General features: G+C 40.9%; 1 protein-coding gene across 6 annotated transcripts in view; it reads right to left on the reverse strand.

The window, feature by feature from the left end:
- Positions 1 to 18,460, reverse strand: part of cacnb2a (calcium channel, voltage-dependent, beta 2a) — a 37,086-nt gene that overhangs the window by 14,596 nt on the left and 4,030 nt on the right. For 2 of the 6 annotated variants that reach the window (XM_058059791.1, XM_058059795.1), the window contains exon 1: positions 3,804 to 4,055. The exons of the other annotated variants lie outside the window; for them this stretch is intronic. In XM_058059791.1, coding sequence (XP_057915774.1) covers positions 3,804 to 3,836 — 33 coding nt within the window. In that variant the 5' untranslated portion in view covers positions 3,837 to 4,055. Of the gene's footprint in view, positions 1 to 3,803; positions 4,056 to 18,460 lie in introns of those variants that run through there. 6 annotated transcript variants of the gene reach the window in all.

Genomic DNA, 18,460 nt, shown 5'->3' on the forward strand with positions numbered 1-18,460 from the left:
CATGTTTTTGAATGCATCTCCTGAATGGACTAATGTACATCAGTTAATTTCAACTTAATTCATGCAAGAAATATGTCAATTTTGCTCATTTGTTTACTGATAATCGGCCATAGTCAAGAGTCTAGATTGTTGAGACAGACTTCTATACGCACGGACCAAATTCTGTCGATACTATGTGTGTGTGTGTGCAAAGCACCAAGTGGCAAGGGATGACTGTATGTCGGGGGCCAAATATCAATCGTCGTAAAGTCTCCCTCATTATGGTGCATTTCAATCCAAACAAACATGCTTCCTGTCTGACGCATGTTGGTCCTGTGACCGTTCATGATGTTTTGTGAGGTCAGATGTCAGCTCCCCAAAGACCACTAACTGGAACGCTGACGTGCTAATCGTAACCCATCAACCACACACATATCTCCACCTGGTTGGTTGTTATGAAGTGGGTGCAAAGAAGCTCCTCAGGGTTACCAGTGAAGGCAACAATACCACAGACTGAACCAGTCACAGCCAGCACATGGTCAGTGCGGCCTGCAGGTTGATGGATCCTTGCAAGAAAGACAACAACCTGCTTCGGGATGAGGATTTGTTACAACCCAAAGCAGTTGACACTCTGGAAGGTTGGTTACAACACCTCTAGTATTGATTCCTCCTTTCTGGAAGACCACTAAATGACCTCGACAGGCAGTAGCGACACACAGCCAATCAATACATCAATCAATACGTTCATTCATTAATTTTCTATCGTTTGTCCTCACGAGGGTTGCGGGGGTGCTGTAGCCTATCCCAGCTGTCTTCGGGCAAGAGGCGGGGTCCACTCTGGACTGGTCGCCAGCCAATCACAGGGCACTCAATCAATACATGACATAGCAAATGAGAATGAAATCAGCCTGAAGATGAATGAATGCAATCATGCAGAACTCTGTTTGTATGTACATGAAGGTCCAATGCCAAGTCCTGTTCTGTTCCATCTCTAACTAAGAGCCCCGTGCAGCATGTCTTTCCTGCCATCTATCCATCACTGTCACGTCAAGAGTTTCTTTCTACAGCACATGACAGCAAAACCATGGATCGCCTGCATGGACACCAAGGTGACACTGACAGGCCAATGAAAAGTGTTTACGCAGCATTCCATGTGCCAGTGCATTAAGTAAGTGCATCATCCCATCCAGGCTGTCAATCACATGACAAGGTACCGTGGCTGGCAAGATAGAGAAACCAGTCATGGGGTCAGAGTCCCTCCTTTTCACACATACACACACACACACACCCTCCATCATACACTACAACCAGATCGGCACACCAAAGCAGAGAAATCTACATTTGGATCAGCACCAAACTGCACCTTTTTAGATACTTCCTGCGTATGCTTGAATCCATACTTCACTGAGAAATTCAGGAAAGGCCAAAAGAATATACGATACAAACTCCCTTGGGATTTGGAGAATTTCCCCCTTGGCTCACATGGAAAAGCGGGAAAGGTACCGTATTTACCCCAATAAGAATACACCTAAAACCAAATTCAACTTTTCAAAAAGGACCATGAGCTGCATATCATGAACCAACGCTGTGCTGCTAAGAAAAATGACTACAGGCAACAGTAGTCCCTGAACGAGGCGTTGCTTTCACTGACTGTGAGGATCTTCTTTGCCTTGCAGATATAATAGGATTGATGAGAGTACACCAAGGAAAAGACACGCTGCTATTTTATGCTTGCCTCATCAATATTCTGGCAGCTTCCCAGTAAAGCTGTAGATGTGAGACGCAAGCTCGTACTCATCAGGAAGAGAGATCTAACAATCTTCATTGAAGCCCAACATGAAATCTAACAACTAGGAACATGTTGGAGATACAGTAAATGCTTTCAGTCTCATTTTTATGTCATCCACAGACATAATTCTTAATGTGGATATAGTCAGTTTTGCATCACTTAGTTGGGATTCATTCAATACAAACAATAATGATAAATGATAATGGAAACAAAAGCTTGATGTACTTGTAAAACCTAGTCAGGTGTGACTTATATATCAAAAACCATATACAGTAATCTCTTGTTTATCGCTGGTAATAGGTTCCAGACCAGACTGTAATAAGTGAATTTCCACAAAGTAGGTAATATTTTTGTAGTTATGGCAAAGATAACCTGTTGCCAATCCTCTAAATATTTTTTTATCATTATTAGAGCACTCTAGATATGAAAAAAACCCCTAACCTTTATATTTTCATTATCTCGTATAGTATATATAATCACAGAAAATAAGCTGTTGAGCTTGTCATATGTTATGGACGCAATAGTAGCCCATGTTATTATTATGGTTATGATTATCATGAATATTATGTTATTATTATTGTGCCTGTTTCAAGAGAATTTAAATAAATCTGGTGCTTGTCTCACAGAACAATTACTGACACCTAGTGACCGATGTAGAATACTACAGTCACAATTTGAATCATCTTCTGAATGACCTTTGTTTGTATTTTAGTTAATTTAGCCATTTTCTGCAAAATGCTCAATTTAGGCAAAACACATCTTTAATGCAGCTCCGTATGGATAAGCTGTGCTTCTTCCTACTCCTTTTTATGTGATGTATTCCATTTTAAGTTGATGCACGTTCAAATGAAATGTACCCATTACATTATCATTACCAAAAAAAACAGCTGGCTCTTCTTCTCTATGGAAGGATGGCAGTGACAAGCACCTTCCAGCTCAAGCACGCTCCTACCCTTCAGGATGAAACGAGTACTGCAAGTGGTGACCCACTTACATTAAAAACATTAAATAGTTTGGTTGTACTTCATCTCACAAGATGGTGACTCACAAGAGTCCCACAAAAGGTACCTTTGGCTTTGTAGGTCATTTTGCTCAATTAATTAACTACCATGGTCATATCACCTCGTACTTCGGGATGAGGTGCATTATTAAAAAAAACAACACAAACAAAAAAAAAACCTAAACTGTATTATGGAAAGCAGGAAGTGAACAACTGTACCAGTTACTGATTGTAAAAGTACCAGATGGAGGGGTAGGATTTAATAAGCTTTGCTTCTTCCTACTCCTTTTGGACATGTGGAACTGTGAACTGATTATGTGATGCACTCAATTGTAATCTGATGCATGTTCAAATGAAATAAAACCATTACCATTACCATTACCATGGTAATGCTAGCCATTGTGCTCCAATTGTGCATAAATAAGACTCATGTTCGTGTGTATTTCTACAAATGTGTTCTCTAGCTGAGTGGTGGGTGGACAGGAAGTGACGTTACAGATTTATATTAGGGATTATTGTGCCGGTAAGGTAATTTACGCCTGCAACAAAAGCCTGTTGTTCCGGCGATCAAGTCTGGCCTTTGTGTGTCTCACTGAATATTACACTAACATGTATTATTTTTGTCATTTCTATGCTTGAGAATGTTTAATAAAAAAAAAAAAAGGTATTGTTTATGGACAACATTTTTATGTTTTTTTTTTAATACCAGGTTTGGATCCTGTTCAAGCATCAGCGCCTCTTTGATTTCGCACAATAAAACTGATGAAATATTCCCATTCATACAAACAGAGTTCCATTTGAATGTGAGACAGCAGAAGTTATTTTTGGATATCATTCAATGAATATTAGAAACAGCTGAATCAAGCAGAAGGACAGATTTTTTACTATCTCTGGCGAGAGAAGCATTCATTGTACTTTGCTTGAGTCACGACCTTGTGCCCTAATAACCTCCATTCTCTTCCCCTTGTTTTAACAGATAGATGGAGGAAGTGTGTGAAACCATTTGAGAAGAAGAAAGAGTTTCCTGAAACTCACCAAATCAGACTCCTCACTGGCGGAGTGAAACATTTCAACAGACTCGCTGCTGCTCAGCCCAGCTGGGAGAAAATCTCCTCAGCGGCTGCCCATCTCCCCTGCTCTTCTCAGGAACTCCTCGTCCCAGCTCGAGTGTGGATCACGAAAAAAGTGAAAGCCGGACAGAAGTTCCTTTTGGCCTCCTTTAGTTCCTGAGAGAGGACGAGAGCCTTTCCCACGCTGGGAGTACACTCCTTCAGAACGCCACAACTGTCCTCCAGACCCAAAAAACAAGCACCCCCCACTTCCCCAACCTCTGTCCCTCCCTCCCCCTCTTTCTCTCTCTCTCTCTCTCTCACACACACACACACACACACAAACATAGCTGGTTAGGAAGTAAGATCGCTGGCCAACAGGGCTGGCGTGAAAATTCTAGCAGGCTTTTATGTCTTAGTGTATGTGAGCGTGATCTAGGACTGTATTCCACTTTGAGGAGAAGTTACGCTCTGAGACTATATCATCTGAAACACATGTTGGCCAGACCCAAATTTTCGGAAGTAATTATCTTCACAACAAGGCCAAAATGCTTTCTAATGGTTTTCATGCTTGATGGAACGAATACTATTGAAAGTTTCCATTTGTGGGAGAGTTCTGACAAAAAAACTATAAAGTATATTTCTATAAAATAAATACAAATATACAATCCAGTGATTGAAAGTCCACAGGGTTAAAAATTATGCACATTTCCTGCCGGATCAGAGGTCCTGGAAAAATACTACAGTTTGAAAAAGTACACACAAGCCAGATTAGTATTTTTTAGTAGTGGTGGCACAGGCTAAATCCTAGATTATATTGGCTTTGATCAGGGTTAACCGCTCTGTGAGGATTATGTTTCACAGCGTGTGCTCGGCACGTGACAAAGTCAAACAATGCTTTCAGGATGAACATCAGTCTGGACTTTTCATCCGCTCATGAAGGCAAATGTTTTACATACTTTCTGAAGAATGAACACAAAATATTTAAATGGAAGTTACATTTCCTGATCATATAGCGTCTTCTCTCCCAATACATAATACAATGTTGAAAAAACATTTCTGACGAGGTGGGGAGCTGGCAGGTGCTTGTTACTGCCGTCCTTCCATAAAGAGGAAAAACCTTTGGTTTGCTTTGACAGGAACAAAATACCAGCTGGAGCAAGCAAGCAAAATATAAGATACTTAGAATTTTACTGCCAAGATGAATGATTCTATATAGAAGTTCAGAAGGTGATCTTTTACAACTAATTATCAGAACTTTTCCTGAGAAGGTACAAGGTAGAGCTACAAAGGAAGTGTAGTGGGGAAGGTTGTATGAAAATTTTAACACATGTGCGCACACGTGCACACACACAGTTCAGTTCCAAATGTGAAAATTAAAAATAGTTCATGGAGTTATATTTATAAATGAATTTGTAAAACAACACATTTTTGTGTTGTTTATGATGTGGTATAGTTGTTCAGATACATATTTGAGTTGTCAAAAAAATGTATCTGGGTTTCCCCCTTTTAGTTGGCAACTTATATTTTCCTGAAACTTACCTATGTTCTACTGTTGATTACGAAAGAAACCAACTTTTAAAAGCGCATCTTTTTCTATGCGTTTTAGCCTCTCATCCACACAAAAATGTAGCTTTAAAAAAACAGAAAACTCAGAGAAAATGTGTTTTTGTTAGAAATATACAAAAACAGCCTAACTTATGCTAATAAAGAATTGAAAATTAAACAGAAAGCCTATGCTTACCACGCATTAATAAAACCACCTGCTTCAGTGGCACAACTGAGATGAGCACTCGCTTTGAATACTGGAAGACCTAACGGACATTGAAGGACTTATTGGCCCATAATGGTAACAAAAATATCATCTGAAGTGTGGAAGTGTTTTAGAAATATTAGTGAAGTGCAACTTGTGTGAAGTGCTGCTTCTTACATATCACATGACAACCACCAACATCATTGGATCATCACTCAATATGATTTAAAACTGTAAGCCTAACATACAGTATGTCAGGCTGAGCTACTCAGTTTATATTGTAACAGTGAATTTTAAAGGGGACTCATTATGCTCATTTTCAGACCCTTTGTATTGAGTTGTGAACTCCTATAGAGCAGCTACACACAATAACCCGCACAGAAAACTTTTTAGATCTTCCAGAATCTGCACATATTCCAGCTGTATTTCCTTGGATTTGTGCTTCCTGCCAAAATGGTCTGTTTTAATTTATTCCACCCACAGCCCACCTCCTGGCATGCCCACTCCGCTGTGATTGGACACACACCCAAAGTGCTTCCTAACTATGAACTATAGAAGGAAGTCCCTCCCGACCTACTATTTTTGTTTATCTGAGTGTTGTTTTTTTTTTTTTTAGATGGAAATAGTTGTAAACGAGATGTGTTTCTTTATTGGGATCGCTATTACCTAAAAAAAAATTATGCGTGACCAAGTCAGCGGTGGTTGCTTTTGCAGACTTCTTGTTGGACAAAATTCGCATAAATGTGTATTTGTTCATTCATTCATTAATTTTCTACTGCTTATCCTCACGAGGGTCGCGGGGGGTGCTGGAGCCTATCCCAGCAGTCTTCGGTCGAGAGGCAGGGTACACCCTGGACTGGTTGCTAGCCAATCTCGTTCAACGTCCTTGCCTAATAGACTACGTAAGTGCTGCCACCTAACAATCGGAGGTTTAAATTAAAATCAGAAATGAACCTTTGTCGTGTCTACACTTGAATAAATACCATATACAGTCTATGATAAATGCCTAAAAATGTCGATATCATACTTTTTAATATCGATACAGTATCGTAGAACAAAGTATCGCGATATATCGGCGAAACGATATTTTCTTACACCCCTTTATTCCTATGGACAATTTGGAGTCACCAATTAACCTAGCATGTTTTTGGAATGTGGGAGGAAACCGGAGTACCCGGAGAAAAGCCACAAATGCACGGGGAGAACATGCAAACTCCACACAGAGATGGCTGAGGGTGGAATTGAACTCGGGTCTCCTAGCTGTGAGGCCAGCGCGCTAACCGCTTGTAGCCGTTGCAGCCTGTGTTTTTGTTGACTTCCTAAAAAAAATAGGCTACAAACCTCACACCCTAGTTCGTAAGCATTGTAATTATTCATTAGATGTGTTGATGGATGGATTGTATTTGTTGTGTAACTGAGCCTATGGAATCCCAATGTTATGACCGTATGCTGGGTGTGTGAAGGCCAGGAAGTGGTGTCACCCCTGTGAAACGTACACCTATGTCCTGTTAGCACGGCCTCTTTGACCGTAGAAAAAGAACAAAAACATCAATGGTTTGTGATTCTACTGATTTTGGTAAATGACTTCCTGCATTGCCTTTGGCGTATCGATCGGTAGACAGGCACAACAAAGGCTGACACTGGCAGCGTGGAGTCATTGGACCACAAAAGGGAATCAATACAACGTCCTAAAGTCTAGCGCCTTTACTCCCAAAGGGAGTGGACGAGATGTTTGCAGATTGAAGATACAGCAGTGGTAACTTTGTATTGCAGACAGTTGACAGACTTTGGACAAACGGCCCAAAAGAGAAATTCTTCAAACCAGGGAGTTTTTAAAAGTTGGACATGGAGCAAAAACTCCTCCATCATTGAGGAGTTGTCCCATAGACAACTCCGAGGCAGGTTTGTCTTGCCAAGAATGCTTTTACACAAATGAAAGTCACCATCCGCTGCCTGATAAATGTTTACATCTTCCTGGAAGAAATCCCACTCCTAACTTCACTAGATCTATTTCCTTGCCATCTTTTCCAAAGGAAAAGCATTGTAAAGATTTAGGATGTTGAGTCAGCTGTTTGGATAAAATCGTTCCTTAGAAGGATATGATCAATTTGATAAAAACCAAGCCTAAAAATAGAACTTTCTAACTCCTCAAAACTGAGTGTGGGCTAGCATGAAACATACTGTAAATGGCTGCTCTAAATGTCATTTAAAGCTCAGCTGGAAAATCCTGCCTGGGCCCCGACGGGACTGAGATTCGCAACTAATGAAACCCGCGAGGCCGGCAGCCGGTATCTGACTGAGGTTACCTAGCTACAAGACACGCCGCGTCACTTGAGCTGCGGGACCATCTCTAATTACAGGCTTCTATCTAGAAAAAGGCCCGGGAAGAAAAATGAGGGGAGGGAAAGGACAAAAACACTCACACAAGTGTAAAAATAAAACACCAGCATGGCATATCTCATAGCGTAAATAACACACTCCAGATCAAAATTGTGAAAACAGTTGGAAAATTGCAAAAGATTTTCATTTTGCACTGTTGGATCTTAAGGTGATTTTAAGTAGTCTAAATGCAAAAAGAAGAAATGAGGGTGAGACAAGCAAGGGCAAGGGAGTGGCAGACAGGAAGTGGCATCTGGGATTCAAAATGAAATTAACCTTACAACTACAACAGTAACCCATGTTTTAATTATTTTTTTATTTTTATCATTTTTTAAAAATTATATTATTGTGTCTGTTGTGAGATCATTCAAACCTGCAATAAAAGGCTGTTGTTTGCTTGTAAGTATGTCTCACCAGACATTGCAGTAACATTAGTGACACCTATTGATCAATGTAGAATACTACATCATCTTTTTAATGCCTTATATTTGTATTTTTCTGCATTTTGACATTTTTAAGCTTGAAAATGCTTTATTTAGGAAAAAAATACTTAACATTTGCTTAAATATGCATATGTTATGACTAATAATAGGTTGTATTCAACCACAAACCAGCATTATTTATTAATCAATATACTTTGGAAAAATTGTGATAGAGTGAAGCCACGAAATTTGAACCGTCAAGTGGCGAGGGACGACTGTATTTGCAGAGTTTTCTAACTTTTTCCATGTGACAGTCAATACCAAGTTTGAGACCATATTTTTCAACATCATTTTTATTCTGAAAAATGCCCTAAACTGAATTTTCCTCATATTAATTATTTGTTCAGGATATTGGAAAAAAACAAAACAAAAATTCCCTGGACGCGGTTGTGTTATGGCGTTCATGTAGGTTTCTGATTGTGGGTTAGGAACAGCGCATACGTCTGGCTATATCACTGCCGCTCAAACCGGCCTCCACCATACCCAGTGCTCGGAGACGTTATTCACGTGACAGATGACATGATGCCGTTCACTGGACTAACAATGCTGGCCTTTTTTTTGTCCCTTTATACGTACAGACCTCCGAAACCAATCCTCAAATTGTGCAGTCACCCTTGTGGGTGTCGTGGGTGTATTTTGTCCACCTTTGCACTGAGATCAACCCATGTGCAATGAACCGTTATTGTCTAAGTCAATTAGGAAATATGCATACATTTCTACCTATGCATTGTTAAGCAGTCTGAAACAAACAAACAAAGCAACCATAGATGAGTAAAGCCTGTGGTGTATGAGGCAATCATCCTCTGTATTCTGTGTATTTCTACAGGAAGTAAAAAAAAGCTTTGAAGCACACAATAAACCCCACGGTCCACTTTGAAATGATTGCTTCTTTCAGTAAGGAGATTTATCTTAGCCTCTTTCAAACATGTTCGAATAAAGCAAAAGCTAAAAAAGATGTATACGTAGATGACTTTGACAGATCATAACATCAATCTGTGATGTTACACAACCGTTGCTCCAGTCCCTTCCAGGATTGTGCTGATGTTCAGAGAAGTGGGAGTAACAAAACCCCACTGTTGCAGAAGAAACGCAGGCCTCCGCTGCCACAAATTACGAGCATTATGCCGAACAAGGTGTGCTTTGGCACTGCCAAATTTCCCTAAAAGCACTTGTTTAGTTTTCCCTTCATGCTAATAATGAAATTGTCAAATAACTCAAGCAAAAACTCTCTAAATTTAACGACATTCACAGAGCACATTGTAAACAGAGATCAGACAGAACAATGTTGATACCTTTGGCTTCTTGGACATGCTCGTCCTCCTTCACGGATGCAAACACCTGTCGCCACTGTGAAACTGCTGAAACTCCCATGAATTATGCAAATCCTCGGTTCTAGTGACCCAGGGATGTGAGCGGCTGAGATAATACTGGCCGCTGCGGCGCCCGGCAACTTCCCCTTAAATACACGCGGTGTCACCAGGGTAACATCGAAAAGGACAATCCACAAGACGTCTTCTGACATCAAATATCATGTGGAGTGATGCCGGCTGCAGGGCACACATACCGTACATGCACTGAAAGAATAAAAGACCCCCCCCCCCCCCCTGCTAACAGTGTTTAAGCTGCGTGGTGTCATGGTTAGCTCTGAAGTGTTTTTCCTGCTGGCCAAGCATTAAGCTTTAATTTGATCGGGTGACATCTGTTGCATGGTTAACGAGATGGTACTCACTGGAAAACACGTCACAGGTTTTTGTACTGCAAAAAGCTTTAGTGATGCAGAGAAGTGAACGTGACGCTGAGCTGTGGCTAAAGCATGACCTCCTCCAGCCACAAGCAGACAGACATCTGGTGCTCTAATCTGCCCATCACTGTGGTTATACTGACTCCAATGGTCATCCAAGTCATTAGCCTTATTGGCTGGAGTGCAATACTACTACAGTACTACCATACTAGAATACACCTGCAGTTGCACATGAAGCTCAGATGTGTGAATAGTACTGCAACCTTTTATAGTGATTATGCTATAAACCTTAGGTTAGGTACACGTATCCCCAAGGGTAAGTCGATTGTCATGGCGGTACGTGAATAAAAATCTAATACAATTAGCATCTAACACTCTGAATTATGAATGCGCCCGAATGCCTCACAGCGTAAGGAGAACAGAGCAGAAAGGAGACAGAGCATGAAGGTGTTCATTGCTCCGCGTGCATTCATTCATTCATTGAACCCTGGTCTCCTAGCTGTGAGGTCTGCGCGCTAACCACTTGTCCACCGTGCAGCCCGCGTGCATCATATCAAGAAATAAGTTGATGATTATTTTGTGTATTAACTAATGCTACTGTATTTTTTTGTGTGAGAATGAAAAATAATTGATGACGCAACTGCACAATGGAATAAATTACGTTTGGTGCAATTTTATGCCGAAAAGCTTTGAGCTATACATCGTCCACAAGGTCACGCATCGAAGTGCAATTTTAATGCATGCAACACATGTGCATGGATGTGCAAACGCATGCACACACGCATTTCAGTCCCAAATATGAAAATTGTAAATATTTCATGGTGTCATATTTGTAAATAAATTGTTATTTTCATGTAAAACAACCATTTTTGTGTTGTTTAGCTATTTTGGCTCAATATATATGGTTAAATTTGTATTAAAGTGAAAGTTATGCTTATTTTTGTTGAGAACTGATATTTTGCTGAAACTTACCTATGTTGTACTACTAATTTCTGTGAAGTAAGATTCAATATTTTCATAGATGGAGCACTGAAAACCTGTTTATGACTTTCCAAATGGTTTTCACCAATATTAGAGCCAAGTAAAAAGCCCAAAAAATACCACTTCCACATGGAATCGGAGGTAATGTAACATTTCTGACCTAGTCAACCACAAAACAGCAACCATGATGACTGATAGCATAGATGAATCGGAGTCACAAACTGACCTGACAACCGTGCTTACGTCTGTTGTGGCGCCATCTCCACCTCACTCTGAAGCGGCTAGCGGCTGTACAAGGTTCCCCTACTTATTTATAATAATATTTACTTGTGAATGAAAAAAAATAGAAAAATAAATTTAAAAACAAATTTTTAAAATTAAAATATTTTTTTTTTTAGCAAAAATATGTGAAAAAGATTTTGTCCCCAAGTGGTGCATGACAGAAAATAATTAAGAACCATTGCATTAAACTTAAAATGCCCACTGAGAATAAGATTTGTGCTGACTCAGGTCCCCGGCATTAAGACGGCAAAGTCATATTACTGAAACACTCCCATAGTTCTCCAGCTCAGCATATGCCGGAACATTAGGGTTCAGTTTGAGGACAGCAGCATGACATATGCACCATATGGGTGGACGGAGGGGAAAATGGAGCAGTGGTTGCCTTGGGAGGAATAGAAAGCACATCGCTAATTATGCACACGTGCACGTGTACAACACCCTGGACTCAAGGCAAAGTTATCACAACGTGAAACGTGTTAGTTCAGACGAACACAGTATGTGCTTGGTGAATGGGGGTCGCACAGAAGACCACTTCAGGTTCATCACTCCATGACTGTATCTACACCTTTCATAAATTAGACTCCATACAGCTGTTTGCTCACAGCGTGTGTCTGCTTTTTTCAGGTTCAACATCTGTCATGGTGTTAATGCCCAAGCATACATTGTAGTAGCTAGCCGATGTGGTGTGGCGAGGGGTCACTACGCCGGTAAAGTAGTTATTCGGTGTTCATAACAATAATAATAACAATGTCACATTTCATTGGTTATTGCTACGGGGGCGCTGCAGTGATGTCAGCCTCCCTCTGTGCGCTGGTGTTCTCTGGCTCCATCTGGTGGACAGAGGAAACATTGCTGGGACGAAATGCATCATGGAATTAAGTTAAAACAGCTGTTTTTTTATGTTTTTTATTTTGAACTTGTATCGGTACTTGCGTTGTATATTTCTTACTTAGTTTTTGAGTCTTTTGGAAAGACGTGTTCTGGTCACCAGTATGTCAGTAATGTTACTGCAATGTAACTCAACTCTGAACCCCTGACGTCACTTCGTGTCCATCCCTTATTCAGTTCCCCTGAACTGGAACAGATTTATAGTAACACACACGAGAACAAGCGTTATTTATATCTTATATGACTTGTTTACTCTTATTATTATATATTGGGTAATACGAGTGTATTGGTGATTATGGGGTGTTATTTCATCTCTAGAGGGCTCTAATAATATTAAAACCATACTTAGAAGTTCATATACAGGCCTTCTATGCGCTAACTATAAAAATATTTGATTTATAAATAAGGAATCCTACTTTGTTGAACCAACGCAACCAGGGATTACTGTACAGTTTATCACAACAAACTCCTGACGACTCCGTCCTGAGTTCCAAGCAATTAAACTACATTCCTCCCACCAAGAGCACAGATCGGTAAAAGGAGAACTGTCATTAATGGGCGTGGCAGGTCGACTGTGACACCTTTTTGAAAGGAGGGTTGACGTCCGGATGGATGGCAGTGAAAGATCAGGCGAATCTCCTTGACACCAGTTTCAGTGAGCTCCAATGGCCCAGAGATGGAGAGCTGGCCCAGACCCCTGTATCCTGTATCAGGGGCTCCTCGGGGATCTAATAGAGTAAACTATTCTGTTCGTGCCATCCCTGAATCCTGCAAAACACTTCAATCGCTCCTGAAGTGCACTAACAAAGAACTGATGTCAAATTGATGTCGCCATTATAGCTTAGTGCTTTTAATATATATATGTATATATATATATACATATATATATATATATATGTATATATATATATATATATATATATATATATATATATATATATATATATATATATATATATATATATATATATATATATATATATTGAATGCAGAATGAAGTCATCGTCAACTTCATTGGCCCACAAACAGAGTTGGCAGATTGGTAAGCAGATTTGATAAAGTGGGCATGTAGTAGTTATATAATAGTTAAATCTCTAAGCCTCTCTTTGCAATAGCCACACGGCACATCAAAAACCAGTCTCCCATAATCTGTGGTATTTGAGGGCACACACACAGCAAACACATTACGCTTACCCACGAGACATTTTTGTTCTTGGAGTGTTTGATCATGGCACCACCAGCAGCAGGCCCGGAGAGACGAGCCCCCTCTTCAGTAGGCCCCACGGCCACTTGTGAGAGCGGGGTCAAAGGTGGTGGTCGGAGGAGGGTGGCCTGTTGTGCTCAGCCATTGGTCGTCTTCCCTCAGAACATGCAAGCCTAAATGGCCCGGCATCTGTGACAACGATGGCGCAGAACGTCGCAGGAAACGGAAACGTTTTCAAGCCTCACAAGTGATCCAAAAGGGAGAAGAAGTCAAAGGAAATCCCTTGCCTGCTCACAGCAGCAGCAGTGACCCGATGGACTGATTGTACATTCACACTGAGTATGAATATGAAACATCCCATCAGGTTTAACCCCGCCCTGCTGAGCCGCTGCACTTCTGCAATGGCCCAGCTCCCGAGGGTGAGCTTACAGAAGGATGAACATACGCACTCTGTGGTGGAGAGGGCTGTTCACCAACTGGCAGGTCGATGGCACTTCCAGGATGGCGCTATAACTGGTCATTTGTTGTCGAGTCGGGTCTCAACCAGCTAGTGCCATGTCTTTGCTCACAGATTGCAATGTACAGTCTGTACCGTATGTATCTGGGGGGTCCACCAAAAGGTCAGGTTTCAGACCTTTATGCTTCTCCTTGATGCCAGTCGCTCTAATTAATTGTTTGTATCCATATTAGCCGGCAGCCTCCTCTGGTGCACAAGGTTGCAGGCACCCCCCAACCGCCCGTCCTTAATTAGCAGCTCGGAACATCTGCAGCTGTTTTAAGTGAGGCTTGCACCGTCTGGCTCTCTGACATTCCAGTTTAGTTGGACTGCACACTGTTTTGTTGTCAATGCAATATGCGATAAAGAGATTAAAATACGTTGAAGTAAACATTGAGGAGATTATTCCGGTTATTGCCTAATCTAAGCCAGTGAAACTGACTTTGAGGCTAAGAAATGACACAACGAAGCAAGGCACCAGACAGAGTTGGTGTTCGTGAGATCCCCAACATGCTGAATGTTTTCTTCCAAACCAGCCAAGGCTTTGGAAGCAGTTGTAACTGAACCTGGATCAGTGTACCCGGACTGACATCAGTGTTTCCAGGATGCAGTGGAGAAGTCGGCTGATATATATCACACTTTCCAGTCCCTTAGTGAAGCAATAGATTATGTAAAAGACCTGCTAGTTCCAGACCATTCCAAACAGTCTCTGTTGCAAATTAGTCGCTCGGTTTCCGAACATTTCCACATTCTCTGGAAAAGTCAAAGAATGTCCAGCGGCTGCCAAGGAAGTCCCGCTACTTAAGCACTCGCCCGACATTCCTCCTCAGGAGGGCAGATCCCAAAAAAGAGAGCTGAATAGCCGCCAACACATATTTCAGACATCTCAATCTCCATCGCCTTTGTTGCATCAAGTTCTAGATATGTGATTTTGGTAAATATTAATAATAATAATATATATCTCATGATAAATGAATGCTGCCAAGTGCTTATGTCTGTTTTCCTCGTCTCTCGGCTCCAAACTTTTGCACTTTCACTTTGCAACGCCGTTCCATAGAACAAGGCTGAACAGACTGGGATCTCTTGTCAGTCGCTTTGTCTCTACGGGGGGAGGCAGGGCCGCTAGTATATACACACAGCAACAGAGTTGAGCTGGTGAGGAGTAAAGAAATAAAATAAATGCTGCTCTTTAATACACAGGCATCTCGAGAAATGCTGCAAATGTTACATTAGACAATATCAATTGTCTGTCATAAAAATTCCACAAAAATTCCACAACTTTATAGAAAGTCAACATACTGTATTAAAGGAAATATGAATATTATTATTTTATTATTATATTTTTCATAGCATTAATGTTTTATTTGGTCTCAAAAATGTTGAGAATAATATCGTTTAGCATCAATTTGTTGAACAATAAGCATTTATTCAGTATACAGTTGTTTTATCTCTACGGGGGGAGGCAGGGCCACTAGTATATACACACAGCAACAGAGTTGAGCTGGTGAGGAGTAAAGAAATAAAAGAAATGCTGCTCATTAATACACAGGCATCTCAAGAAATGCTGCAAATGTTACATTAGAAAATATCAATTGCCTGTCATAAAAAACGCCAATTCCACAACTTTATAGAAAGACAACATACTGTATTAAAGGAAATATTCATATTATTATTTTATTATTATATTTTTCATAGCATTAATGGTTTATTTGGTCTCAAAAATGTTGAGAATAATATCGTTTAGCATCAATTTGTTGAACAATAAGCATTTATTCAGTATACAGTTGTTTTATCTCTACGGGGGGAGGCAGGGCCGCTAGTATATACACACAGCAACAGAGTTGAGCTGGTGAGGAGTAAAGAAATAAAAGAAATGCTACTCTTTAATACACAGGCATCTCAAGAAATGCTGCAAATGTTACATTAGACAATGTCAATTGCCTGTCATAAAAAAGACAACATACTGTATTAAAGGAAATATTAATATTATTATTTATTATTATATTTTTTCATAACATTAGTGGTTTATTTGGTCTCAAAAATGTTGAGAATAATATTGTTTAGCATCAATTTGTTGAACAATAAGCATTTCACGGCGGCACGGCGGTCTAGTGGTTAGCGCGCAGACCTCACAGCTAGGAGACCAGGGTTCAATTCCACCCTTGGCCATCTCTGTGTGGAGTTTGCATGTTCTCCCCGGTTTTCTCTGGGTACTCCGGTTTCCTCCCACATTCCAAAAACATGCTAGGTTAATTGGTGACTCCAAATTGTCCATAGGTATGAATGTGAGTGTGAATGGTTGTTTGTCTATATGTGCCCTGTGATTGGCTGGCCACCAGTCCAGGGTGTACCCCTCCTCTCATCCGAAGACAGCTGGGATAGGCTCCAGCACCCCCGTGACCCTCGTGAGGAAACAGCGGTAGAAAATGAATCAATGAATGAATAAGCATTTCAGTGCAGCACAGCGGGCCTGTTAACACACAGGCCTCATGGCTAGGAGACCCAAGTTTGATTCCACCCTCGGGCATCTCTGTGTGAAGTTTGCATGTTCCGTGCATGCGTGAGTTTTCTCCGAGGACTCCGGTTTCCTCCCACATTCCAAAATTGTCCACAGGTATGAATGTGAGTGTGAATAGTTTGTCTATATGTGCCCTATGATTGGCTGGCGACCAGTCCAGGGTGTACCCCGCCTCTCGCCCAAGGCTCCAGCACCCCTACAAGCCTCATGAGGATAAGCGGTAGAAAATGAATGAATGAATGAATGAATGAATAAACATTTCTAAACACACCTGCATTGTTTTACCTATTGTTGTGTAGCAAGATGGCAGCAGTGGAAGAGTGGAAGAATAAGACATGTAACTTGATGATAGCAGCAAAGGTCAAAATGTGTTCTATTCCGCTCCACTTGACAGACTGCCCTCCATTGACAAATATTACTACTATGGTAAGACTGACGCTACTTTTCCATGACTCCACTACTCCAACTTATCTAGACCTTGGTGAACAGAAAGCACTCTAATGACTTTATTTAATTAATTCATGATATTCATGATGCACCTGCAGCCAGCATGTGGTCTTCATCCCAGTAAAGGATGTGCATTGATGCAAACCCCTCACACACACAGAGGCTTACCAGGCAAGTGTGGCATGTCAACAGCTGGTCCAACACTAATCCACTCATCAGTTCAATTCAAGCTTACTGTACGCCCCATGTTGCTCCACGGCACTGTGCTGAGGTGTTCGGTAGTACACATTTCTTTGTCTTGGCTGCAGTATTTGGGATGAATTTTCCTGACTGGAAAAACCTCCACTGCATCTTTCCTTTGGCTGGAATTGTGGGACAACACCTGGTGGATCACTTGTATATCCACTGTTGTGTAATGGATTATTCAGACGATCCTCATTAGAAGTCGCAAATGTGCACTTCCACCCCAGTTTCACCAGTATGTTAGTCAAGAGACCACAGAACTTCTGCCTTCAGGCCAAAACAATCAGCCCACTCTATACAGACGTAATGTCTAAGTGGAACAAGGCCATCTAGTGGTAAAATGGAATAGAATGGCTCTGCAATGCAGTATGGGAGACACCTAACGCTGAAAATAAACACAGAAATAAAAGATTTATGGTGACTGGTGGAATGCTCTGCAGTAAGAGCTGTGAACTAGCACAAGTATATTAGTAACACTGATAATAAACATCTCTGTAATACACAAATATAAAGTAGCATATAAAGGGTGGCATCTGCCTTGAATCCACACCTGCTCATGTGACCCCCATGTCAGTTTACCCGCCCCTCGAGTTTGCACATTTTCCTCCTCAAACTGAGAATTTAAGTGTGAGAGCATGTTGTTGCCATCCCATCCCTGCAGCGATCACTCCTAAATCCGATACAAGTCTGCCAAGATCCTCTGCAGTGCCCCAAACTGCTTTCAATTCTTTACAGCCAGAAACATGCATTCATGTTTTCTTCTTGACTAGACATTATGTTGATTTATTTTGAAGGGACTATAACCGATGACAGCTACAAATGTCTCCACTAGATGGTAGTCTTGTACTAGCTACATATACTCTACCCTTTTCAGCTGGATGATTTATGAACAACCAAGACTCTCATGCATACCATAGCACAGTTTACATACAAGATTAGGAGTTGCCAGATATGCTAGTCAGCCAATCAGGAGGGTGTAATGTCACCCAGGAGGAAAAGAAGAGGAAAAGGGCCTGCAATCAGCCAGAGAATGCAGCAGGGTTTCCTGCCCTATCTGAGCTGAAATTACATAATACGTCACCCAGTATCAATCTCCCTTGGAATAGGAAGAATAGGAACTTTTTTTTAGACCTAGTGCTTAAACGATCCTTTAATGTTGTTTGTTCTCTGCTTTGGTTCTCACTCCTTTGTTAACTGTTTTTAGACAAGTGCTAAATAAGGAAAGTTTA

The sequence above is a fragment of the Doryrhamphus excisus genome, chromosome 21 (genome assembly GCF_030265055.1).
Source record: "Doryrhamphus excisus isolate RoL2022-K1 chromosome 21, RoL_Dexc_1.0, whole genome shotgun sequence".
NCBI lineage: Eukaryota > Metazoa > Chordata > Actinopteri > Syngnathiformes > Syngnathidae > Doryrhamphus > Doryrhamphus excisus.